The sequence below is a fragment of the Bombina bombina genome, chromosome 1, assembly GCF_027579735.1.
Source record: "Bombina bombina isolate aBomBom1 chromosome 1, aBomBom1.pri, whole genome shotgun sequence".
NCBI lineage: Eukaryota > Metazoa > Chordata > Amphibia > Anura > Bombinatoridae > Bombina > Bombina bombina.
In genome coordinates, this window is record NC_069499.1 from 449,968,760 (window position 1) to 449,996,319 (window position 27,560).

Genomic DNA, 27,560 nt, shown 5'->3' on the forward strand with positions numbered 1-27,560 from the left:
AAATCCTGGTCTGCTTGATGTGTCATCTAAAACTAAGCTTTTGAACATCCCTTTCAAGGAAAAGACCCTATTTGGGCCTGAACTGAAAGAGATTATTTCAGACATCACTGGAGGGAAAGGTCATGCCCTCCCTCAGGATAGATCAAATAAGATGAGGACCAAACAAAATAATTTTCGTTCCTTTCGGAATTTCAAGAGTGGTCCCGCTTCAGCTTCCTCTGTTGCAAAGCAAGAGGGGAATTTTGCCCAGTCCAAGTCAGTCTGGAGACCTAACCAGGCTTGGAACAAGGGTAAACAGGCCAAGAAGCCTGCAGCTGCCTCTAAGACAGCATGAAGGGGTAGCCCCCTTTCCAGGACCGGATCTAGTAGGGGGACAGACTCTCTCTCTTCGCTCAGGCTTGGGCAAGAGATGTTCACGATCCCTGGGTTTTAGAAATTGTGTCCCAGGGATATTTTCTGGAGTTCAAAGGCTCTCTTCCAAGGGGGACTTTTCACATTTCTCGATTGTCTGTAAACCAGACAAATAGAGAGGCGTTCTTACGCTGTGTAGAAGACCTACATACCATGGGGGTGATCCACCCAGTCCCAAAAGAGGAACAGGGGCTAGGATTTTACTCACACCTGTTTGTGGTTTCCAAGAAAGAGGGAACTTTCAGATCAATCTTGGATCTCAAAATTCTAAACAAGTTCCTCAAAGTCCCATCATTCAAGATGGAGACTATTCGGTCTATTCTACCTCTGATCCAGGAGGGTCAATATATGACCACCGTGGACTTAAAGGATGCGTATCTACACATCCCTATTAACAGAATTTTCACAAGGGTGCTAGGGTCCCTTCTGGCGGTTATACGACCACGGGGCATAGCAGTGGCGCCTTTTCTTAATTCAGGCGTCAACTTTCCAGTTATCCAAGTCTCACACGGACATTGTGTTGGCTTTTCTGAAATCTCACGGGTGGATGGTGAACATAAAGAGAGTTCTCTCTTCCCGCTTATAAGAGTTTCCTTCCTAGGGACTCTGATAGACTCGGTAGAAATGAAAATATTTCTGACGGAAGTCACAAAATCAAAACTTTGGACTCATGGTAGCGGCAATGGACATAGTTCCTTTTGCCCGCCTACACCTCAGACCACTGCAACTGTGCATGCTCAAACAGTGGAATGGGGATTATTCAGATTTGTCTCCTCAACTGCATCTGGACCAAGAGACCAGAGATTCTCTTCTCTGGTGGTTGTCTCAGGACCACCTGTCTCAGGGAATGTGTTTCCGCAGGCCAGAGTGGCTCATTGTAACGACAGATGCCAGCCTGCTAGGCTGGGGTGCAGTCTGGAACTCACTGAAAGCACAGGGCTTATGGTCTTGGGAGGAATTCTCTTCTCCCGATAAATATTCTAGAACTGAGAGCAATATTCAATGCGCTTCAGGCATGGCTTCAGCTTGCTGCGGCCAAATTCATCAGGTTTCAGTCGGACAACATCACGACTGTAGCTTATATCAATCATCAAGGAGGAACAAGGAGTTCTCTAGCGATGATGGAGGTAACCAAAATAATCCGATGGGCAGAGGATCACTCTTGCCATCTCTCAGCAATCCACATCCCAGGAGTAGTGAACTGGGAGGAGGATTTCCTAAGTCGTTGAGACTTTTCATCTGGGGGAGTGGGAACTCCATCCGGAGGTATTTGCCCAGCTGATTTAGCTATGGGGCACACCAGAATTGGATCTGATGGCGTCCCGTCAGAATGCCAAACTTCCTTTTTACGGGTCCAGGTCCCGGGATCCCAAGGCGGTACTGATAGATGCTCTTGCAGTGCCTTGGTCCTTCAATCTGGCCTATGTATTTCCTCTCCTTCTACGTCTGGTTGCCAGAATAAAGCAGGAGAGAGCTTCGGTGATTCTGATAGCACCTGCGTGGCCTTGCAGACCTAGTGGACATGTCCTTGGTTCTACCATGATCTCTGCCAATGAGACGGGACCTTCTAATCCAAGGTCTGTTCACGCATCCAAATCGAATTTCTCTGCGCCTGACTGCTTGAAGATTGAACGCCTGATTCTATCAAAGCGTGGTTTCTATGAGTCGGTCATTGATACCCTGATTCAGGCTAGAAAGCCTGTCACCAGGAAGATCTATCATAAGATTTGGCGCAAATATCTTTATTGGTGTGAATCCAAAGGTTACTTGTGGAGTAAGTTTAGGATTCCTAGAATATTGTCTTTTCTCCAAGAAGGTTTGGAGAAGGGATTATCAGCTAGTTCTTTATAAGGACAAATATCTGCTTTGTCTATTCTTCAACAAAAACGTCTGGCAGATGTCCCAGACGTTCGAGCATTTAGTCAGGCTTTGGTCAGAATCAAGCCTGTATTTAAATCTGTTGCTCCGCCATGGAGCCTAAATTTAGTTCTTAAAGTTCTTCAAGGGGTTCCGTTTGAATCCATGTATTCCCTGGATATTAAGCTTCTATCTTGGAAAGTTTTGTTTTTTGTAGTTATCTCTTTGGCTCTAAGAGTTTCTGAGCTATATGCTTTACAGTGTGATTCCCCTTATCTTATTTTCCATGCAGATAAGGTGGTTTTTTCGTACCAAACCTGGGTTCCTCCCTAAGGTTGGTTCTAACAGGAATATATATACAGGAAGAGATTGCTGTTCCTTCACTGTGTCCTAATCCTTCTTCAAAGAAGGAACGTCTGTTGCACAATCTTGATGTGGTTCGTGCTTTAAAGTTCTACTTACAAGCAACTAAAGATTTCCGTCAAACATCTTCATTGTTTGTTGTTTATTCTGGTAAGCGGAGAGGTCAGAAGGCTACGGCTACCTCTCTTTCCTTTTGGCTGAAAAGCATCATCCGTTTGGCCTATGAGACTGCTGGACAGCAGCCTCCTGAAAGAATTACTGCTCATTCTACTAGAGCTGTGGCTTCCACATGGCTTTTAAAAATGAGGCTTCTGTTGAACAGATTTGTAAGTTGGCAATTTGGTCTTCGCTTCATACTTTTTCCAAATTTTACAAATTTGATACTTTTGCTTCTTCGGAGGCTATTTTTGGGAGAAAGGTTCTACAAGCAGTGGTGCCTTCCGTTTAAGGAACCTCTCTTGTCCCTCCCTTCATCCATGTCCTAAAGCTTTGGTATTGGTATCCCACAAGTAAGGATGAATCCGTGGACTCGATACATTTTACAAGAGAAAACATAATTTATGCTTACCTGATAAATTTATTTCTCTTGTGATGTATCGAGTCCACGGCCCGCCCTGTTTATTAAGACAAGCATATATATTTTTATTTTTAAACTTTCAGTCACCACTGCACCCTATAGTTTCTCCTTTTTCTTCCTAGCCTTCGATTGAATGACGGGGGGTGGAGCTAAGGGGGGAGCTATATAGGCGGCTTGGCTGTGGGTGCTCTCTCTGCCACTTCCTGTAGGGGAGGAGAATATCCCACAAGTAAGGATGAATCCGTGGACTCGATACATCACAAGAGAAATACATTTATCAGGTAAGCATAAATTATGTTTTATGTCTTCTACGTTTAGGAGACTTTGCACTTTTAAAACATTCATTATTTTTTTTCTGCAGTTTTTAATTTGTGCTTTAGGAATCCTTTGAATAGGATCATTTAGGCAGTATGCAGGCACTATATGATTTGGGATTTGCACGTTAAGACCGGGTGCTGTTAAATTTTAAATTTTTGGCAAATGTTTGTTTTGTTTCTGTGGTAACGGTTGTTTCTATGTCTTTTTCAAACTGCGCACCTTTTTTCTTGTCTACGCTTTACCGGATGTGCTAGTCATGTGATCTTTGTTTCAGTTATATGGAACGGATCAGGGTCTGTGTTGTTGCTGCAGTCTGTCTCAGTGTAAATGCAGTTGTGTAGCAGTCTCTGTGTCCTCTTCAAGTCTCCTGGAATTAGGGTAGGCACCTCAGTACTGCTAAGGTGTAGAGGTTGTCAAACTTAGCTTTTTTGGATAAATGTTTTTTGCTTTTTTTTGTTTCTCTTAAAGTGACAGTTGTCCTTTTTATTCAAATTTATTTTCTGGGGCTGATTTTTCTTAGCTTTGAACATGGATAATGATGATATTGTTTTTAATAAATGTTTATTATAGGCGCAATTTTGTACTACTTGTTTAGCTAGAACACTACAATGTAAAGAAAAACTCTATTGCCTTATGAGCCTAATGTCTCTCAGGATGATGCTGTTCAGGCAGTGCCGCAGACCTCTCCCCAAACATCTATAGCTTCCCATGCAGTGCCCTGCGGTTCCTCTCAACCTCCTATTGGGTGTATTTGCCTGCAGATTTTGCTGCTCAGATATCTTCTACGGTATCTGAAGCTTTATGTGCTTTTCCTGTTTTAGGAAAACGCAAGAGGAGAACTTTGGATGATTCTGACTCTCCTGTTGTAGTTAATCCTAAGAAATCTAGTAAGTTTAATAGATTTTATATGTCTTTCTCTACGGAAGTGTTTCCTATTCCAGATCGTGTGATGGAGATTATTGCGCAGGAATGGGAAAAACCAGGGATTCAGTTTTCCCCGTCTTCAGTTTTTAAGAAGAGGTTTCCTATTGCTGATTCCATTAAGGATTCTTGGCGCACAGTGCCTAAAGTAGAAGGGGCTGTTTCTTCTCTGGCTAATTGAACTACGATCCCTATAGAGGATAGTTGCTCTTTTAAGGATCAAATTAATAAAAAGCTGGAGGTATATTTGAAGAAGATGTATATGCATCAGGGTCTTCAATGGCAACCTACAGTTTGTATTGCCAAAGTGACGAATACAGCATCTCATTTGTGCGATGCTTTATCTGAATCTATTTTAGAGGAGACTTTGTTGGAGGAAATTCAGGATAGGATTAAGGCTCTTAAGTTAGCCAATCTCTTTTATTTATAATGCTAATATGCAAGTTATTTAAATTGGGGGCCAAGCTGTCTGGTTTCTCTGTCTTGGCTTGCAGATGTAATGCTCGTAGGATATTCCATTATCAGACCAAACTTGGCCAGTAGTATTCTTATCCCGGCGTCAAGCTGGAATGATAGGGAATATCCCAGAGCAGAGAAAGTTCGCAAAATGAGGTAAGCAGTACTCACGCTATGCAGGGTAGTCTTTGGCGGCAGCAGGTAGGAATCGGCGGTTAGGCAGTAAACCACTTGAAGGACTGGAAACAGACAGGATAGTCTTTGACGGAAACAGGCAGGGAATCAGCGGTTAGACAGTTCAAGGGTAAATCAATAGAATGGTCAGGAAGGCAGAGTTCGGCAACAGAATGGCAAGGCAAGCAGAGTAGTTTAAACAGGCAGAGTTCATCAACGGTAATTTTGAGAAGGCTATTAGATTAGGAGTAATTCCTAAGAAAGAGGGAACTTTTTATCCCATTTTAGACCTAAAGTGTCTCAACAGGTTTCTCAGGGTGCCGTCCTTCAAAATGGAGACCATTAGGTCCATTCAGTTCATGACGACTATCTTCATGTTCCTGTTCACAGGGATCATCACAAATTTCTGAATTTCGCTTTTCTAGACAAACACTTTCAGTTTGTGGCTCTTCGGTTTAGCCTTGCCACAGCTCCCAGAATTTTCTCAAAAGTTCTTGGGGCTCTCTTGGCAGTGATCAGGTCTCGGGGAATTGCAGTGGCACCTTACTTAGACGATATTCTGGTTCAGGCGCCATCTTTCAACTAGCAAGCTCCCATACAGAGATCTTGTTATCTTTTCTACGTTCCCACGGATGGAAAGTGAATCTGGGAAAGAGTTCCATTGTTCCAGCTACAAGGGTGGTATTCTTAGGGACTATAATAGATTCCCTATTTTTCTGATGGAGGTCATGAAATACAAAATTCTCTCTGCTTGCCTCTCTTCAGTCTACTCTTCGGCCATCTATAGCCCAATGTATGGAAGTAATTGGTTTGATGGTCGCTTCCATGGACATCATTCCTTTTGCTCGATTCCATTTGAGAGCTCTGCAATTATGCATGCTCAAGCAATGGAAAGGAAACCATTTGGATCTATCCCAAAGGATAGATCTAGACGTGTTAACAAGAGACTCTTCTGTGGTGGTTTTCTCAGGAACATCTGTCTCAGGGCACATGCTGCTGGAGACCTCCTTGGGTGATTGGGACTTGTTAAAGGCGCAGGGATTATGGACTCGGGAGGAGTCTGCTTTTTCCCATAAACATTGAGTTGAGAGGGATTTACAATTCTTTGATAACTTTGGCCTCAGTTGGCTTTAGCCCGATTTTATCAGATTTCAGTCGGACAATATCACCTCTGTGGCTTATATCAACCACCGGGGAGGAACTTGGAGTTCCTTAGCCATGAGGGAGGTGGTTCGGATTATTCAGGGGGCAGAAGTTTACGATTGTTTATCTGCAATCCACATTCCAGTAGTGGACAATTGGTAAGCGGATTTTCTGAGCAAACAGACTTTTCGTCCCGGGGAGTGGGCTGTCCATCCGGAGGTGTTCTCCAGGTTAACCCTCAAATGGGGGATGCCAGAGTTAGATCTGATGGCGTCTCGGCAGAACGCCAAGCTTCCAAGGTACGGTTTAAGGTCAAGAGATCTGCAGACAGCTCTGATAGATGCTCTGGCAGTGCCTTGGAGGTTTGGTCTAGTTTATCTGTTTCCTCCGTTTGCTCTTCTTCCACGAGTCATTGCTCATATCAAACAAGAGAGAGCATTGGTAATTCTAATAGTTCCTGCATGGCCTCGCAGGATCTGGTATGCAGACCTAGTGAACATGTCATCTCTGCCTCCTTGGAGGCTGTCTCTGAGGAAGGACCTTCTAATTCAGGGTCGTTTCTTCCATCCAAATCTGGTTTTTCTGAATCAGTCATTGAGACCATGATTCAAGCTTGCAAGCCTGTTACTCGAAAGATTTACCATAAGTTATGGCGTAAATACCTTTATTGGTGTGAATCTAAGGGCTACCCTTGTAGTAGGGTTAGGATTCCTAGAATTTTGTCTTTTCTCCAAGAAGGTCTGGAGAAGGGGTTGTCAGTCAGTACTCTGAAAGGTCAGATTTCTGCTTTTATCTTTTCTATTGCATAAGCATTTGGCGGTCGTGCCAGATGTTCAATATTTTTGTCAGGCCTTGGTCAGAATCAAGCCTGTGTTTGTCAGTTACTTCTCCTTGGAGTCTTAACCTTGTTCTTAAGGTTTTGCAGCAGGCCCCATTTGAGCCAATGCATTCCATAGATATTAAATTGTTATCTTGGAAGGTTTTGTTTCTTGTTGCCATCTCTTCTGCGAGGAGAGTTTCGGAACTCTTGGCTTTGCAGTATTATTCTCCTTACCTTATCTTTCATGCGGATAAGGTGGTCCTATGTACTAGGTTGGGTTTTCTTCCTAAAGTGGTTTCGGTTATTCGGAATATTAATCAGGAAATTGTTGTTCCTTTTCTCTGTCCCAATCCTTCTTCTCATAAGGAGTGTCTGTTGCACAACTTGGATGTAGTGTGTGCTTTAAAACTCTGTTTACAGGCGACTAAGGATTTTCGCCAGTCTTCTGCCCTTTTTGTTTGTTTCTCAGGAAAGCATAGGGGTCAGAAGGCTACTGCTACTTCTCTTTCCTTTTGGTTGAGAAGTATGATTCGTTTTGCTTATGAGACTGCTGGACAGCAGCCTCGAGAGAGTTACAACTCATTCCACTAGGGCTGTCTCGTCTTCTTAGGCTTTCAAAAATGAAGCTTCTGTGGAACAGATTTGCAAAGCTGCAACTTGGTCCTCTCTGCACACATTTTCTAAATTTTCTAAATTTGATTCTTTTGCCTCAGCTGAGGCTTCTTTTGGGAGGAAGGTTCTCCAAGCGGTGGTGCCTTCTGTTTAGGTCTGCCTGTCTTGTTTTCCCTCCCTAGTCATCCGTGTCCTCTAGCTTGGGTATTGGTTCCCACTAGTAATTGATGACGTTGTGGATTTACCATATCTTAGGGAAAAAAAACATAACTTATCCTTACCTGATAAATTTCTTTCTTTCCGGAGTCCACCACCCCACCCCACCGTTATATATTTTACTAAACCTCAGGCACCTCTACACCTTTTGTATTCATTTTTCCATTTCCCTTCGGTCGAATGACTGGGGATTATGGGAAGGGGAGTGGTATTTAACAGCTTTGCTGTGGTGCTCTTTGCCGCCTCCTGCTGGACAGGAGAGGTATTCCCACTAGTAATTGATGACAACGTGGACTCACCATATCCGGAAATAAATACATTTCAGGTAAGCATAAATTATGTTTTTATGTCTAGTTTTCCTGTGTCCTCCAAGTGTGTGGTTCCCCCGAGTAGTGGCTCGGATCAAGCAGGGGAATGTACTGGCAAGTTTTCTTGTTTCTGCACAGCAGAGGAAATTGCAGTATGCCAATTTTGTGCGGATGCCCAGCGATCCACCATGGTTTCTGCCACAAGGACAGATTCTGTTATCTCAGCACCTGTTTTTCTAAGATCTGTCTCTCAACTTGTCTTTCTCAGTGTTGTAGCTCTGCATCGGTCTTAAAGACTAATGTACAGACTTGCGAGCCTGTGTCTTGGAAGCTTTCCACAAGGTGGGGAAAGTTTATATGTCTTGGTATTTTGAGTAGGGTTATCCCGGGCATTGGTCAGGATCCCTCATATTTGCAATTTCTTCAGAATGGCTTGGATACAGGTCTCTCAATTAGTACCTTAAGGGTCAAATTTCTGCTCTTTCTGAGTTAATCAGGAAACGGTTTTGTTTCTTTTTTGAAGTTTGAGAATAGTTCTCAAATCATCTATGGAATGTCTGTTGCATACCTTAAAAGTCCTATATGCAGGCTTCTAGGCGGCTAGATTTGGAGTTTTGTCGGTAACGACCCGAAAAACTAACGCCGGCTTTTTTCTGGCCGCACCATAAAAATAACTCTGGTATTGAGAGTCCACATAAAGGCTGCGTTAGGCTCCAAAAAAGGAGCGTAGAGCATTTTTAACGCAGCTTCAACTCTCAATACCAAAGTTGCTTACGGACGCAGCCAGCCTCAAAAACGTGCTCGTGCACGATTCCCCCATAGGAAACAATGGGGCTGTTTGAGCTGAAAAAAAACCTAACACCTGCAAAAAAGCCGCGTTCAGCTCTTAACGCAGCCCCATTGTTTGCTATGGGGAAACACTTCCTCCGTCTGCACCTAACACTCTAACATGTACCCCGAGTCTAAACACCCCTAACCTTACACTTATTAACCCCTAATCTGCCGCCCCCGCTATCGCTGACACCTGCATTTTATTTTTAACCCCTAATCTGCCGCTCCGTAAACCGCCGCTACTTACATTGTCCCTATGTACCCCTAATCTGCTGCCCCTAACAGCGCCGACCCCTATATTATATTTATTAACCCCTAATCTGCCCCCCTCAACGTCGCCTCCACCTGCCTACACTTATTAACCCCTAATCCGCCTCACTAACCCTATAATAAATAGTATTAACCCCTAATCTGCCCTCCCTAACATCGCCGACACCTAACTTCAATTATTAACCCCTAATCTGCCGACCGGAGCTCACCGCTATTCTAATAAATGGATTAACCCCTAAAGCTAAGTCTAACACTAACACCCCCCTAAATTAAATATAATTTTAATCTAACGAAATTAATTAACTCTTATTAAATAAATTATTCCTATTTAAAGCTAAATACTTACCTGTAAAATAAACCCTAATATAGCTACAATATAAATTATAATTACATTGTAGCTATTTTAGGATTAATATTTATTTTACAGGCAACTTTGTAATTATTTTAACCAGGTACAATAGCTATTAAATAGTTAAGAACTATTTAATAGTTACCTAGTTAAAATAATTACAAAATTACCTGTAAAATAAATCCTAACCTAAGTTACAATTAAACCTAACACTATACTATCATTAAATTAATTAAATAAAATACCTACAATTACCTACAATTAAACCTAACACTACACTATCAATACATTAATTAAATACAATATCTACAAATAACTACAATGAAATAAACTATCTAAAGTACAAAAAATAAAAAAATATCTACAAACATAAGAAAAATATTACAACAATTTTAAACTAATTACACCTACTCTAAGCCCCCTAATAAAACAACAAAGCCCCCCAAAATAAAAAATGCCCTACCCTATTCTAAATTACTAAAGTTAAAAGCTCTTTTACCTTACCAGCCCTGAACAGGGCCCTTTGCGTGGGCATGCCCCAAGAAGTTCAGCTCTTTTGCCTGTAAAAAAAAACATACAATACCCCCCCCCAACATTACAACCCACCACCCACATACCCCTAATCTAACCCAAACCCCCCTTAAATAAACCTAACACTAAGCCCCTGAAGATCATCCTACCTTGTCTTCACCTCACCAGGTATCACCGATCCGTCCTGGCTCCAAAATCTTCATCCAACCCAAGCGGGGGTTGGCGATCCATCATCCGGTGGCTGAAGAGGTCCAGAAGAGGCTCCAAAGTCTTCATCCTATCCGGGAAGAAGAGGCGATCCGGACCGGCAACCATCTTGATCCAAGCGGCATCTTCTATCTTCATCCGATGACGACCGGCTCCATCCTGAAGACCTCCACCGCGGACCCATCTTCTTCCGGCGACGTCCAACTGAAGAATGACAGTTCCTTTAAGGGACGTCATCCAAGATAGCGTCCCTCGAATTCCGATTGGCTGATAGGATTCTATCAGCCAATCGGAATTAAGGTAGGAATATTCTGATTGGCTGATGGAATCAGAATCAAGTTCAATCCGATTGGCTGATCCAATCAGCCAATCAGATTGAGCTCGCATTCTATTGGCTGTTCCGATCAGCCAATAGAATGCGAGCTCAATCTGATTGGCTGATTGGATCAGCCAATCGGATTGAACTTTATTCTGATTGGCTGATTCCATCAGCCAATCAGAATATTCCTACCTTAATTCCGATTGGCTGATAGAATCCTATCAGCCAATCGGAATTCGAGAGACGCCATCTTGGATGACGTCCCTTAAAGAAACCGTCATTCTTCAGTTGGACGTCGCCGGAAGAAGATGGGTCCGCGGTGGAGGTCTTCAGGATGGAGCCGGTCATCATCGGATGAAGATGGAAGATGCCGCTTGGATCAAGATGGTTGCCGGTAATTAATTTCGTTAGATGTAAATTATATTTAACTTAGGGGGGTGTTAGTGTTAGGGTTAGACTTAGCTTTAGGGGTTAATACATTTATTAGAGTAGCGGTGAGCTCCAGTCGGCAGATTAGGGGTTAATAATTGAAGTTAGGTGTCGGCGATGTTAGGGAGGGCAGATTAGGGGTTAATACTATTTATTATAGGGTTAGTGAGGCGGATTAGGGGTTAATAACTTTATTATAGTAGCGCTCAGGTCCGCTCGGCAGATTAGGGGTTAATAAGTGTAGGCAGGTGGAGGCGACGTTGTGGGGGGCAGATTAGGGGTTAATAAATATAATATAGGGGTCGGCGGTGTTAGGGGCAGCAGATTAGGGGTACATAAGGATAACGTAGGTGGCGGCGCTTTGCGGTCGGCAGATTAGGGGTTAATAAGTGTAGGCAGATGGAGGCGACGTTGAGGGGGGCAGATTAGGGGTTAATAAATATAATACAGGGGTCGGCGGTGTTAGGGGGAGCAGATTAGGGGTACATAAGGATAAAACCAGCGTTAGGAGCCTCTAACGCCAAACTCCAAATCTAGGTCAGGGTTTTTCATTCAGTATTCAACTTTATGGTGTTCTTTGGTAAACACAAGGGTCTGAAGTCTACATCTATTTCTGTTGTTTTGGCAGAAGAGTTTAATCTTCTTTGTTTATTTGGAGGAGGGTCATTAGCTCACTTAAAGAATTAGAACTCTTTCTTTGCATTGTGTTTCCAATTCCTGTGTCTTCAGAAATTAGATTTTTGTTGAGTAGTTTGCAAGGCGGTATCCTGGTCTTCCTTGCATACTTTTCCAGATTATTTCATCTTGATGTTCTTTCCTTGGGTAAGGCATTTTTTGAGCAGAAAGGTTTTAACGTTTTTCAGGTGGTTGTTTCTGGCTAATATGTGCCTGCCTTTACCTTTTTTGTCCCACCCTCTTTTTGTGTACTTCAGAGCTTGGGAATTTGTTCCCAACAGTAAGAATTTTTGGACTCTCGCCACTATAGAAAGAAAACATAATTTATTCTTACCTGATAAATTAATTTTCTTGGTGGTGATAGTCCACAAACCTGCCCATATTTTTTCTTGTGTCGGCAGTTCTAGTATGCACCTCTGTACCCTATTGTCTCTCTCTTTCTTTTCCTCCTTTCTCCAACATTGGTGTGTCCGGTCCACGGCGTCATCCTTACTTGTGGGATATTCTCCTCCCCAACAGGAAATGGCAAAGAGTCCCAGCAAAGCTGGTCACATGATCCCTCCTAGGCTCCGCCCACCCCAGTCATTCTCTTTGCCGTTGCACAGGCAACATCTCCACAGAGATAGTTAAGAGTTTTTTGGTGTTAAGACACTGTGGTGAAATTTTGGTGAATTTTGAACAATTCCTTCATACTTTTTCACATATTCAGTAATAAAGTTTTTTCAGTTTGAAATTTAAAGTGACAGTAACGGTTTTATTTTAAAACGTTTTTTGTGCTTTGTTGACAAGTTTAAGCCTGTTTAACATGTCTGTACCATCAGATAAGCTATGTTCTATATGTATGAAAGCCAATGTGTCTCCACATTTAAATTTATGTGATAATTGTGCCATAGTGTCCAAACAAAGTAAGGACAGTAATGCCACAGATAATGATATTGCCCAAGATGATTCCTCAAATGAGGGGAGTAAACATGATACTACATCATCCCCTACTGTGTCTACACCAGTTATGCCCACACAGGAGGCCCCTAGTACATCTAGTGCGCCTATACTTATTACCATGCAACAATTAACGGCTGTAATGGATAACTCCATAGCAAATCTTTTATCCAAAATGCCTACTTATCAGAGAAAGCGTGATTGCTCTGTTTTAAACACTGAAGAGCAAGAGGACGCTGATGATAACTGTTCTGACATACCCTCACACCAATCTCAAGGGGCCATGAGGGAGGTTTTGTCTGATGGAGAAATTTCAGATTCAGGAAAAATTTCTCATCAAGCTGAACCTGATGTTGTGACATTTAAATTTAAATTAGAACATCTCCGCGCACTGCTTAAGGAGGTGTTATCTACTCTGGATGATTGTGACAATTTGGTCATTCCAGAGAAATTATGTAAGATGGACAAGTTCCTAGAGGTTCCGGTGCCCCCCGACGCTTTTCCTATACCCAAGCGGGTGGCGGACATAGTAAATAAAGAGTGGGAAAGGCCCGGCATACCTTTTGTTCCCCCCCTATATTTAAGAAATTATTTCCTATAGTCGACCCCAGAAAGGACTTATGGCAGACAGTCCCCAAGGTCGAGGGGGCGGTTTCTACTCTAAATAAACGCACTACTATTCCTATCGAAGATAGTTGTGCTTTCAAAGATCCTATGGATAAGAAATTAGAGGGTTTGCTTAAAAAGATTTTTGTACAGCAAGGTTACCTTCTACAACCAATTTCATGCATTGTTCCTGTCACTACGGCAGCGTGTTTCTGGTTCGAGGAACTAGAAAAATCGCTCAGTAAAGAATCTTCGTATGAGGAGGTTATGGACAGAGTTCAAGCACTTAAATTGGCTAACTCTTTTGTTTTAGATGCCGCTTTGCAATTAGCTAGATTAGCGGCGAAAAATTCAGGGTTTGCTATCGTGGCGCGCAGAGCGCTTTGGCTAAAGTCTTGGTCAGCGGATGTGTCTTCCAAGACAAAATTGCTTAACATTCCTTTCAAAGGTAAAACATTATTTGGACCTGATTTGAAAGAGATTATTTCAGACATCACCGCGGGAAAGGGCCACGCCCTCCCACAGGATAGGTCTTTTAAGGCTAAAAATAAGCCTAATTTTCGTCCCTTTCGCAGAAACGGACCAGTCTCTAATTCTGTATCCTCTAAGCAAGAGGGTAATACTTCACAACCCAAACCAGCCTGGAAACCAATGCAAGGCTGGAACAAGGGTAAGCAGGCCAAGAAGCCTACCACTGCTACCTAAACAGCATGAAGGGATAGCCCCCGATCCGGGACCGGATCTAGTGGGGGGCAGACTTTCTCTCTTTGCTCAGGCTTGGGCAAGAGATGTTCAGGATCCTTGGGCGCTAGAAATAGTTTCTCAAGGTTATCTCCTGGAATTCAAGGAACTACCCCCAAGGGGAAGGTTCCACAGGTCTCAATTATCTTCAAACCAAATAAAGAGACAGGCATTCTTACATTGTGTAGAAGACCTGTTAAAGATGGGAGTGATACATCCAGTTCCAATAAGAGAACAAGGAATGGGTTTTTATTCCAATCTGTTCATAGTTCCCAAAAAAGAGGGAACATTCAGACCAATTTTGGATCTAAAGATCCTAAACAAATTTCTCAGGGTACCATCGTTCAAAATGGAAACTATTCGAACGATCCTACCTACTATCCAGGAAAATCAATTTATGACTACCGTGGATTTAAAGGATGCGTACTTACATATTCCTATCCACAAGGAACATCATCAGTTCCTAAGGTTCGCTTTTCTGGACAAGCATTACCAGTTTGTGGCACTTCCATTCGGATTAGCCACTGCTCCAAGGATTTTCACAAAGGTACTAGGGTCCCTTCTAGCGGTTCTAAGACCAAGGGGCATTGCAGTAGTACCTTACTTGGACGACATCCTGATTCAAGCGTCGTCCATGTCAAAAGCAAAGGCTCATACGGACATCGTCCTAGCCTTTCTCAGATCTCACGGATGGAAAGTGAACAAAGAAAAAAGTTCTCTGTCCCCGTCAACAAGAGTTCCCTTCTTGGGAACAATAATAGATTCCTTAGAAATGAGGATTTTTCTGACAGAGGTCAGAAAATCAAAACTTCTAAGCTCTTGTCAAGTACTTCATTCTGTTCCTCGTCCTTCCATAGCGCAGTGCATGGAAGTAATAGGATTGATGGTTGCAACAATGGACATAGTTCCTTTTGCACGAATTCATCTAAGACCATTACAACTGTGCATGCTCAGACAGTGGAATGGGGATTATACAGACTTGTCTCCGACGATTCAAGTAGATCAAAAGACCAGAGATTCACTCCGTTGGTGGCTGACCCTGGACAATCTGTCACAGGGAATGAGCTTCCGCAGACCAGAGTGGGTCATTGTCACGACCGACGCCAGCCTAGTGGGCTGGGGCGCGGTCTGGGAATCCCTGAAAGCTCAGGGTCTATGGTCTCGGGAAGAGTCTCTTCTCCCGATAAACATTCTGGAACTGAGAGCGATATTCAATGCTCTCAGAGCTTGGCCTCAACTAGCAAAGGCCAAATTCATAAGGTTTCAGTCAGACAACATGACGACCGTTGCATATATCAATCATCAGGGGGGAACAAGGAGTTCCCTGGCGATGAAAGAAGTGACCAAGATAATTCAATGGGCGGAGGATCACTCCTGCCACTTGTCTGCGATCCACATCCCAGGAGTGGAAAATTGGGAAGCGGATTTTCTGAGTCGTCAGACATTCCATCCGGGGGAGTGGGAACTCCATCCGGAAATCTTTGCCCAAATAACTCAATTATGGGGCATTCCAGACATGGATCTGATGGCGTCTCGTCAGAACTTCAAGGTTCCTTGCTACGGGTCCAGATCCAGGGATCCCAAGGCGACTCTAGTAGATGCACTAGTAGCACCTTGGACCTTCAACCTAGCTTATGTATTCCCACTGTTTCCTCTCATTCCCAGGCTGGTAGCCAGGATCAATCAGGAGAGGGCCTCGGTGATCTTGATAGCTCCTGCGTGGCCACGCAGGACTTGGTATGCAGACCTGGTGAATATGTCATCGGCTCCACCATGGAAGCTACCTTTGAGACAGGACCTTCTTGTTCAGGGTCCATTCGAACATCCGAATCTGGTTTCCCTCCAACTGACGGCTTGGAGATTGAACGCTTGATTTTATCAAAGCGTGGGTTTTCAGATTCTGTAATAGATACTCTGATTCAGGCTAGAAAGCCTGTAACTAGAAAAATTTACCATAAAATATGGAAAAAATATATCTGTTGGTGTGAATCTAAAGGATTCCCATGGAACAAGATAAAAATTCCTAAGATTCTATCCTTTCTACAAGAAGGTTTGGAGAAAGGATTATCTGCAAGTTCTCTGAAGGGACAGATCTCTGCTTTATCTGTTTTACTTCACAAAAGACTGGCAGCTGTGCCAGATGTTCAAGCATTTGTTCAGGCTCTGGTTAGGATCAAGCCTGTTTACAGACCTTTGACTCCTCCCTGGAGTCTAAATCTAGTTCTTTCAGTTCTTCAAGGGGTTCCGTTTAAACCCTTACATTCCGTAGATATTAAGTTACTATCTTGGAAAGTTTTGTTTTTGGTTGCAATTTCTTCTGCTAGAAGAGTTTCAGAGTTATCTGCTCTGCAGTGTTCTCCGCCCTATCTGGTGTTCCATGCAGATAAGGTGCTTTTGCGTACTAAGCCTGGTTTTCTTCCGAAAGTTGTTTCCAACAAAAATATTAACCAGGAGATAGTTGTACCTTCTTTGTGTCCGAATCCAGTTTCAAAGAAGGAACGTTTGTTACACAATTTGGACGTAGTCCGTGCTCTAAAATTCTATTTAGAGGCTACTAAAGATTTCAGACAAACATCTTCCTTGTTTGTTGTTTATTCTGGTAAAAGGAGAGGTCAAAAAGCGACTTCTACCTCTCTTTCCTTTTGGCTTAAAAGCATTATCCGATTGGCTTATGAGACTGCCGGACGGCAGCCTCCTGAAAGAATCACAGCTCCCTCCACTAGGGCTGTGGCTTCCACATGGGCCTTCAAGAACGAGGCTTCTGTTGACCAGATATGTAAGGCAGCGACTTGGTCTTCACTGCACACTTTTGCCAAATTTTACATTTTTTTGGGAGAAAGGTTTTGCAAGCCGTGGTGCCTTCCATTTAGGTGACCTGATTTGCTCCCTCCCTTCATCCGTGTCCTAAAGCTTTGGTATTGGTTCCCACAAGTAAGGATGACGCTGTGGACCGGACACACCAATGTTGGAGAAAACAGAATTTATGCTTACCTGATAAATTACTTTCTCCAACGGTGTGTCCGGTCCACGGCCCGCCCTGGTTTTTAATCAGGTCTGATGAATTATTTTCTCTAACTACAGTCACCACGGTATCATATGGTTTCTCCTATATATATTTCCTCCTGTCTGTCGGTCGAATGACTGGGGTGGGCGGAGCCTAGGAGGGATCATGTGACCAGCTTTGCTGGGACTCTTTGCCATTTCCTGTTGGGGAGGAGAATATCCCACAAGTAAGGATGACGCCGTGGACCGGACACACCGTTGGAGAAAGTAATTTATCAGGTAAGCATAAATTCTGTTTTCCTTGGCTATACATCCTACTGGGAGGGAAGGGATATTTGAAGATTCTGGTATAGGGTGTCTTTGCCGCCTCCTGGTGGCCAAGTCTTTGGGCAGAACAGAATCAGTGTATCCTGTCAGCTATCCACATTCTAGAGGTCAAGAATTAGGAAGCGGACTATCTCAGCCTTCAATCTGTCCACCCAGGAGAATGGTCTCTCTCCATCAGCATGTTTTCAATCAGATGGTATCCAAGTGGGGTCTTCCAGAAAAAGATCGGATGGCCTCTCACTGGAATCGCAAGTTGCAAGTGTATTGTTCCAGGACGAGAGATCTAAATACTCAGATAGTAGATGCATTAGTGAGCCCATGGAACTTTCATCTGGCTTATCTGTTTTTTCTCCATTTGTTATTCTTCCAAGAATCGTAGCTGGAATTGAGCAGGAGTCTGCATGAGTCATTCTGATTATTGCCAGCTTAGTCCAGCAGATCTAATTTAGATGTCCAGTTCTCTTCACTGGCCTCTTCCTCAACGTCAAAATCTGTTGTCCCAGGGACCTCTCCTCTATCCATATCTCAAATCTCTCAATTTGATGCCGTGGAGGTTGAATGTTTGATTCTGAAACATAGTGGTTTTTCTGATTCAGTCATAGACCCTCTATTGCAAGCAAGAAAACCTGTAATGAGAAGAATATACTACAATATATGGAAGGTTTACTTCAATTGTTGTTCTTCTAGAGGTTTTCATTTGCTTTCCTCTTCCTCAACGTCAAAATCTCTTGTCCCGTGGAGGTTGAATGTTTGATTCTGAAACATAGTGGTTTTTCTGATTCAGTCATAGACCCTCTATTGCAAGCAAGAAAACCTGTAATGAGAAGAATATACTACAAGATATGGAATGTGTACTTCAATTGTTGTTCTTCTAGAGGTTTTCATTTGCTTTCCTATCAGATTCATAGAATCCTCCAATTGCTGCAGGAGGGATTAGATAAAGATTTAACCCTTGAAGGGTCAATTTTCTGCTCTATCGGTTCTTTTTCACAGGAAGAAAAAGACGAAGATGTCTAGACCTTTGATCAGGATTTTATGTGAATCCCATTTCTCCTCCATGGAGCTTGAATCTGGTTCATTCAATTCCTTGTCGTGGTCTTACAGCTGGGGTGGTAGATCCCACACGTCAAGATGCTGTGAACTCTCATCATATGAAAGTAAACAAACAAAATGTATGCTTAACTGATCTTTTTTTTCTTTCAGGATTATTGTTTTAGCAGCAGTTTTTTTATTTGCACCTCAATAGACCCTTCTTTTGTCTTTTCTACATATACAGTGGATATAAGTCTATACACACCCCTGTTAAAATGTCGGGTTTCTGTAATGTAAAAAAAATGAGACAAAGATAAATCATTTCAGAACCTTTAATGTGACCTATATAAACTGTACAACTCAGAATTAAGCAATCACATTCAAAATCATGTTAAATAAGAGTCAGTACACACCTGCCATAATTTAAAGTGCCCCTGATTGACCCCAAATAAAGTTCAGCTGTTCTAGTAGGTCTTTCCTGACATTTTCTTAGTCGCATCCTACAGCAAAAGCCATGGTCCGCAGAGAGCTTCTAAAGCATGAGAGGGATCTCATTGTTAAAAGGTATCAGTCAGGAGAAGGGTACAATAGAATTTCCAAGGCATTAGATATTCCATTGAACACAGTGAAGACAGACATCAAGTGAAGAAAATATGGCACAACAGTGACATTACCAATAATTATCCGTCCCTTCAAAATTGATGAAAAGACGAGAAGAAAACTGGTCTAGGAGGCTGCCAAGAGGCCTACTGCAACATTGAAGGAGCTGCAGGAATATCGGGGTAAATTTTGCAAAAGCACATCTGAAGTCTCCCAAAAGCATGTGGGAAAAGGTGTTGTGGTCTGATGAATCCAAGGTTGAACTTTTTGGCCAGAATACCAAAAGATATGTTTGGCGTAAAAACAACACTGCACATCACCAAAAGAACACCATACCCACAGTGAAGCATGGTGGTGGCAGTATCATGCTTTGGGGCTGTTTTTCTTCAGCTGGAACTGGGGCCTTAGTCAAAGTAGAGGAAATTGTGAACAGTTCAAATACCAGTCAATATTGACACAAAACCTTCAGGCTTCTGCTTGAAAGCTAAACATTAAGAGGAACTTCATCTTTCAGCATGACAACAACCCAAAGCATACATCCAAATCAACAAAGGAATGGCTTCACCAGAAGAAGATTAATGTTTTGGAATGGCCCAGCCAGAGCCCAGACCTGAATCCGATCGAAAATCTGTGGGGTGATCTGAAGAGGGCTGTGCACAGGAGATGCCCTCACAATCTGATAGATTTGCAGTGTTTTTGCAAAGAAGAGTGGTCAAATCTTGCCAAGTCAAGATGTGCCATGCTGATACTCATACCCAAAAAGACTGAGTGCTGTAATAAAATCAAAAAGTGCATCAAGAAAATATTAGTTTATGCACACTTATGCAACCATATTTTCTTTCATGTAATTAGCAAGAGTCCATGAGCTAGTGACGTATGTGATATACATTCCTACCAGGAGGGGCAAAGTTTCCCAAACCTCAAAATGCCTATAAATACACCCCTCACCACACCCACAATTCAGTTTTACAAACTTTGCCTCCGATGGAGGTGGTGAAGTAAGTTTGTGCTAGATTCTACGTTGATATGCGCTCCGCAGCAAGTTGGGGCCCGGTTTTCCTCTCAGCGTGCAGTGAATGTCAGAGGGATTTGAGGAGTATTGCCTATTTGAATGCAGTGATCTCCTTCTAAGGGGTCTATTTCATAGGTTCTCTGTTATCGGTCGTAGAGATTCATCTCTTACCTCCCTTTTCAGATCGACGATATACTCTTATATATACCATTACCTCTACTGATTCTCGTTTCAGTACTGGTTTGGCTATCTACTATATGTAGATGAGTGTCCTGGGGTAAGTAAGTCTTATTTTTTGTGACACTCCTAGCTATGGTTGGGCACTTTGTTTATAAAGTTCTAAATATATGTATTCAAACATTTATTTGCCTTGACTCAGAATGTTCAACTTTCCTTATTTTTCAGACAGTCAGTTTCATATTTGGGATAATGCATTTTAATTTAACATTTTTTCTTACCTTAAAATTTGACTTTTTCCCTGTGGGCTGTTAGGCTCGCGGGGGCTGAAAATGCTTCATTTTATTGCGTCATTCTTGGCGCGGACTTTTTTGGCGCAAAAATTCTATTTCCGTTTCCGGCGTCATACGTGTCGCCGGAAGTTGCGTCACTTTTTGACGTTATTTTGCGCCAAAAATGTCGGCGTTCCGGATGTGGCGTCATTTTTGGCGCCAACAAGCATTTAGGCGCCAAATAATGTGGGCGTCTTATTTGGCGCGAAAAAATATGGGCGTCACTCTTGTCTCCACATTATTTAAGTCTCATTTTTTATTGCTTCTGGTTGCTAGAAGCTTGTTCTTTGGCATTTTTTCCCATTCCTGAAACTGTCATTTAAGGAATTTGATCAATTTTGCTTTATATATATGTTGTTTTTTCTCTTACATATTGCAAGATGTCTCACGTTGCATCTGAGTCAGAAGATACTACAGGAAAATCGCTGTCAAGTGCTGAATCTACCAAAGCTAAGTGTATCTGCTGTAAACTTTTGGTAGCTATTCCTCCAGCTGTTGTTTGTATTGATTGTCATGACAAACTTGTTAAAGCAGATAATATTTCCTTTAGTAAAGTACCATTGCCTGTTGCAGTTCCTTCAACATCTAAGGTGCAGAATGTTCCTGATAATATAAGAGATTTTGTTTCTGAATCCATAAAGAAGGCTATGTCTGTTATTTCTCCTTCTAGTAAACATAAAAAATCTTTTAAAACTTCTCTCCCTACAGATGAATTTTTAACTGAACATCATCATTCTGATTCTGATGATTCCTCTGGTTCAGAGGATTCTGTCTCAGAGGTTGATGCTGATAAATCTTCATATTTATTTAAAATGGAATTTATTCAACTGTTACTGGTGGGAAAGGAACTTTTTTACCACAGGATAAAAAATCTAAAGGTAAAAACAGGGCTAATAATCGTTTTCGTTCCTTTCGTTTCAACAAAGAACAAAAGCCTGATCCTTCATCCTCAGGAGCAGTTTCAGTTTGGAGACCATCTCCAGTCTGGAATAAATCCAAGCCAGCTAGAAAGGCAAAGCCTGCTTCTAAGTCCACATGAAGGTGCGGCCCTCATTCCAGCTCAGCTGGTAGGGGGCAGGTTACGTTTTTTCAAAGAAATTTGGGTCAATTCTGTTCACAATCTTTGGATTCAGAGCATTGTTTCAGAAGGGTACAGAATTTGTTTCAAGTTGAGACCTCCTGCAAAGAGATTTTTTCTTTCCCGTGTCCCAGTAAATCCAGTAAAAGCTCAAGCATTTCTGAAATGTGTTTCAGATCTAGAGTTTACTGGAGTAATTATGCCAGTTCCAGTTTCGGAACAGGGGATGGGGTTTTATTCAAATCTCTTCATTGTACCAAAGAAGGAGAATTCCTTCAGACCAGTTCTGGATCTAAAAATATTGAATCGTTATGTAAGGATACCAACATTCAAGATGGTAACTGTAAGGACTATCTTACCTTTTGTTCAGCAAGGGAATTATATGTCCACAATAGATTTACAGGATGCATATCTGCATATTCCGATTCATCCAGATCACTATCAGTTTCTGAGATTCTCTTTCCTAGACAAGCATTACCAGTTTGTGGCTCTGCCGTTTGGCCTAGCTACAGCTCCAAGAATTTTTACAAAGGTTCTCGGTGCCCTGCTGTCTGTAATCAGAGAACAGGGTATTGTGGTATTTCCTTATTTGGACGATATCTTGGTACTTGCTCAGTCTTTACATTTAGCAGAATCTCATACGAATCGACTTGTGTTGTTTCTTCAAGATCATGGTTGGAGGATCAATTTACCAAAAAGTTCTTTGATTCCTCAGACAAAGGTAACCTTTCTGGGTTTCCAGATGGATTCAGTGTCCATGACTCTGTCTTTAACAGACAAGAGACGTTTAAAATTGATTATAGCTTGTCGAAACCTTCAGTCACAATCATTCCCTTCGGTAGCCTTATGCATGGAAATTCTAGGTCTTATGACTGCTGCATCGGACGCGATCCCCTTTGCTCGTTTTCACATGCGACCTCTTCAGCTCTGTATGCTGAAGCAATGGTGCAAGGATTACACGAAGATATCTCAATTAATATCTTTAAAACCGATTGTTCGACACTCTCTAACATGGTGGACAGATCACCATCGTTTAATTCAGGGGGCTTCTTTTGTGATTCCGACCTGGACTGTAATTTCAACAGATGCAAGTCTCACAGGTTGGGGAGCTGTGTGGGGATCTCTGACGGCACAAGGAGTTTGGGAATCTCAGGAGGTGAGATTACCGATCAATATTTTGGAACTCCGGGCAATTTTCAGAGCTCTTCAGTTTTGGCCTCTTCTGAAGAGAGAATCGTTCATTTGTTTTCAGACAGACAATGTCACAACTGTGGCATACATCAATCATCAAGGAGGGACTCACAGTCCTCTGGCTATGAAAGAAGTATCTCGAATTTTGGTTTGGGCGGAATCCAGCTCCTGTCTAATCTCTGCGGTTCATATTCCAGGTGTAGACAATTGGGAAGCGGATTATCTCAGTCGCCAAACGTTGCATCCGGGCGAATGGTCTCTTCACCCAGAGGTATTTCTTCAGATTGTTCAAATGTGGGAACTTCCAGAAATAGATCTGATGGCGTCCCATCTAAACAAGAAACTTCCCAGGTATCTGTCCAGATCCCGGGATCCTCAGGCGTAGGCAGTGGATGCATTATCACTTCCCTGGAAGTATCATCCTGCCTATATCTTTCCGCCTCTAGTTCTTCTTCCAAGAGTAATCTCCAAGATTCTGAAGGAATGCTCGTTTGTTCTCCTGGTAGCTCCGGCATGGCCTCACAGGTTTTGGTATGCGGATCTTGTCCGGATGGCCTCTTGCCAACCGTGGACTCTTCCGTTAAGACCAGACCTTCTGTCACAAGGTCCTTTTTTCCATCAGGATCTGAAATCCTTAAATTTAAAGGTATGGAGATTGAACGCTTGATTCTTGGTCAAAGAGGTTTCTCTGACTCTGTGATTAATACTATGTTACAGGCTCGTAAATCTGTATCTCGAGAGATATATTATAGAGTCTGGAAGACTTATATTTCTTGGTGTCTTTCTCATCATTTTTCCTGGCATTCTTTTAGAATACCGAGAATTTTACAGTTCCTTCAGGATGGTTTAGATAAGGGTTTGTCCGCAAGTTCTTTGAAAGGTCAAATCTCTGCTCTTTCTGTTCTTTTTCACAGAAAGATTGCTATTCTTCCTGATATTCATTGTTTTGTACAAGCTTTGGTTCGTATAAAACCTGTCATTAAGTCAATTTCTCCTCCTTGGAGTTTGAATTTGGTTCTGGGAGCTCTTCAAGCTCCTCCGTTTGAACCTATGCATTCATTGGACATTAAATTACTTTCTTGGAAAGTTTTGTTCCTTTTGGCCATCTCTTCTGCCAGAAGAGTTTCTGAATTATCTGCTCTTTCTTGTGAGTCTCCTTTTCTGATTTTTCATCAGGATAAGGCGGTGTTGCGAACTTCTTTTGAATTTTTACCTAAAGTTGTGAATTCCAACAACATTAGTAGAGAAATTGTGGTTCCTTCATTATGTCCTAATCCTAAGAATTCTAAGGAGAAATCGTTGCATTCTTTAGATGTTGTTAGAGCTTTGAAATATTATGTTGAAGCTACGAAATCTTTTCGTAAGACTTCTAGTCTATTTGTTATCTTTTCCGGTTCTAGAAAAGGCCAGAAAGCTTCTGCCATTTCTTTGGCATCTTGGTTGAAATCTTTAATTCATCTTGCTTATGTTGAGTCGGGTAAGACTCCGCCTCAGAGAATTACAGCTCATTCTACTAGGTCAGTTTCTACTTCCTGGGCGTTTAGGAATGAAGCTTCGGTTGACCAGATCTGCAAAGCAGCGACTTGGTCCTCTTTGCATACTTTTACTAAATTCTACCATTTTGATGTATTTTCTTCTTCTGAAGCAGTCTTTGGTAGAAAAGTACTTCAGGCAGCGGTTTCAGTTTGAATCTTCTGCTTATGTTTTTCGTTAAACTTTATTTTGGGTGTGGATTTTTCAGCAGGAATTGGCTGTCTTTATTTTATCCCTCCCTCTCTAGTGACTCTTGTGTGGAAAGATCCACTTCTTGGGTAGTCATTATCCCATACGTCACTAGCTCATGGACTCTTGCTAATTACATGAAAGAAAACATAATTTATGTAAGAACTTACCTGATAAATTCATTTCTTTCATATTAGCAAGAGTCCATGAGGCCCGCCCTTTTTTTGTGGTGGTTATGATTTTGTATAAAGCACAATTATTCCAATTCCTTATTTTATATGCTTTCGCACTTTTTTTCTTATCACCCCACTTCTTGGCTATTCGTTAAACTGAATTGTGGGTGTGGTGAGGGGTGTATTTATAGGCATTTTGAGGTTTGGGAAACTTTGCCCCTCCTGGTAGGAATGTATATCCCATACGTCACTAGCTCATGGACTCTTGCTAATATGAAAGAAATGAATTTATCAGGTAAGTTCTTACATAAATTATGTTTTTTTTTATTTTTACTTCCCTCCACCTAAAAGATTTAAGTTTGTTTTTCAACTGAATTGTACAGTTTATAGGTCACATTAAAGGTGGAAAAAGTTCTTAAAATGATTTATCTTTGTCTCATTTTTTTTACATCACAGAAACCTGACATTTTAACAGGGGTGTCTAGACTTTTTATACTCACTGTATCTTCTTTTCTGTGCTCGGCTATATGTTAAACTGAGTAGTGAAGGGAGGTGGGAGGGATCTGTGGACTCATCATCCTGAAAGAAAATAAAAAAAAGTTTGTTTTTTTGTGTGCCTCTTATCTAGCCCTGTGTTGGAACATTGCAAATACAGATGAGACTTTTTAGTCTTTATCAAACAGTGAGTAATATGTACCTAGTGCATGTATTTCTTTGTTTCAATTTAAATTTCTTTTCTTGCAAACATATTTGCTATGTTTTAAATAGCAGTCTTTTATAAGAATGATAGAAATAAAATATTTTATGACCACTTAAAGATATACAAATGTATATAAAAAATTTTTATATTTTTTTAAAATTAGTCTGCTGTGATGTCTGCTGCTTTTGCAAAATTTCACCCTAATCTTGTTGTGGGAGGCACTTATTCTGGTCAAATCGTTTTGTGGGACAATCGCAGCAATAAGAGAACTCCAGTCCAAAGAACGCCGCTGTCAGCTGCTGCTCACACAGTAAGATATGAATCAGTTATTGTATTAAAACTTAACAAGAATTTATATTAGACACAAATTTGTAATTTCATTACTGCCTATAGTGGGTGAGTAAAATGTAACGCATTACAGAGTACTTTGTCCAGATAATACCAGGGTTTGCTGAATTTATTAAACTAATTGCACTCTTGGGGGAAAGACGTTTAAAGTATGTTTGATTTAAAGGGACATTATACACTCATTTCTTTCTAATGACACAATGAGTCCACGGATCATCGTTAATTACTGTTGGGAATTTCACTCCTGCCCAGCAGGAGGCGGCAAAGTGCACAACAGCAAAGCTGTTAAATATCTCCTCCCTTCCCTCCCACCCCAGTCATTCTCTTTGCCTACGTTAGAGCAAGGAAGTGGTAATATTAGGTGTTTGAAAAGATTCTTCAATCAAGAGTTTATTATTTTTTGTTTGATTAAATAACACAAGCTTGTGTTGTTAGTTCTGATAAAGTCTGAATAAGATTACTCACTCTATCGTTTTTTTTTTTCCACAGGTATATGTGAGGGAGAGGACCTCTCAAACCTGGTGAGCTGCCTTACTGCCGGGCAGATTTCTAAGGCAAGCGCTAAGTTTATTTTCTGGGGTATGTACACAGGAAAATTGGCACTTTATTATATATAAGGACACAAGATGACATTATCCTTGAGAGTGGGGATACGTTTATAAGGGCAGTTACAGCAGGCACTGGGGACGTGGAGATGTGGCTCATATGTTTGGTGCATTTTCGCAACTCCCGACGGCTTTATTTCTACATCAGCTGACCAGGAGGTTTAATTTTGACGCCATGTTAAGGTGCAATTTCACTACTCCCGACGGCTTTATTTTTCCATCATTAGCCGCCCGGGAGGTTTAACTTTGATACGCCATGTTAGGTGTAATTTCTCAACTCCCGACGGCTTTATTTTTACTAGTCATTAGCCGCCCGGGAGGTTTATCTTTGATACGCCCATGATGGGTGGAGCTAAGTTACGCAACAATGTTTGCGCGCCTTTTAGTTCTGTATATCCCTATTTCCGATGGTACGGAGAAGCGGTTGTGGGTATTTTCTGCTGCGTTATGTGATGCAGCAGAGAGGCCTCACATACTGTACTAAATTGTTTGAAATAAGTCCGGACGCCTACTATTTGTCAATTATTCGATCTGGTGGCAGGCATGCACCTCAGCAAAGCTTAGCTGAGGTGTGGAGATTGTCTGTCTGCTTTTTATTGTTAAAGTAAAAATGTTCTTTTGTAAAGCAAAATAAAGAAGTTACTTTTAACATTTAAAGACACAGTAACGGTTATTTTGTGAGGTATTTCTAGTTAAGGTATCCAATTTTTAATCAAATTGTGAATTAAGATGGACCAAGAGGCCCTGCGAGATTCTAGTTAAGAGATCCAATTTTAATGGCTTAAATTGTAAAGCAAAATTAAGACGTTACTTTTAACATTTAAAGACACAGTAACTTTTTTTTGGTGAGGTATCTTTAGTTAAGATATCCAATTTTTAATTGATCAAATTGTTAATAAGGATGTTACATATACTTTATTTTTTTATACTAATGTTGAACCACCAATCCCTTTCTGTTCCTTATGTATTGAGAGAACTTTACAGTTCAGGGATAGACTTTTTCTGAGCCAACATTGTCTGGTGCGGATGCTGTTCAGGAGCATTCTGACAAAGTTCAATATATGCCGCAGCTTTCTCCTCAAGTGTCTCAAAACTTAGCGTCCATTCAACCAGAGCCCTGCGCTTCCTCCACGACGACTCCTGGAGTTACCTTGCAACATCGCTTCCCTCATGTCCTCTGCGGTTTC

At 41.7% G+C, this 27,560-nt stretch overlaps 1 protein-coding gene across 1 annotated transcript in view; it reads left to right on the top strand.

Moving 5' to 3' along the window:
* Nucleotides 1-27,560, top strand: part of DYNC1I2 (dynein cytoplasmic 1 intermediate chain 2) — a gene marked incomplete in the record, with an annotated part of 278,955 nt that overhangs the window by 166,736 nt on the left and 84,659 nt on the right. Inside the window, 1 exon segment of the mRNA XM_053698430.1 lies at nt 25,584-25,730. Within this exon segment, the coding sequence (XP_053554405.1) occupies nt 25,584-25,730 (147 nt within the window).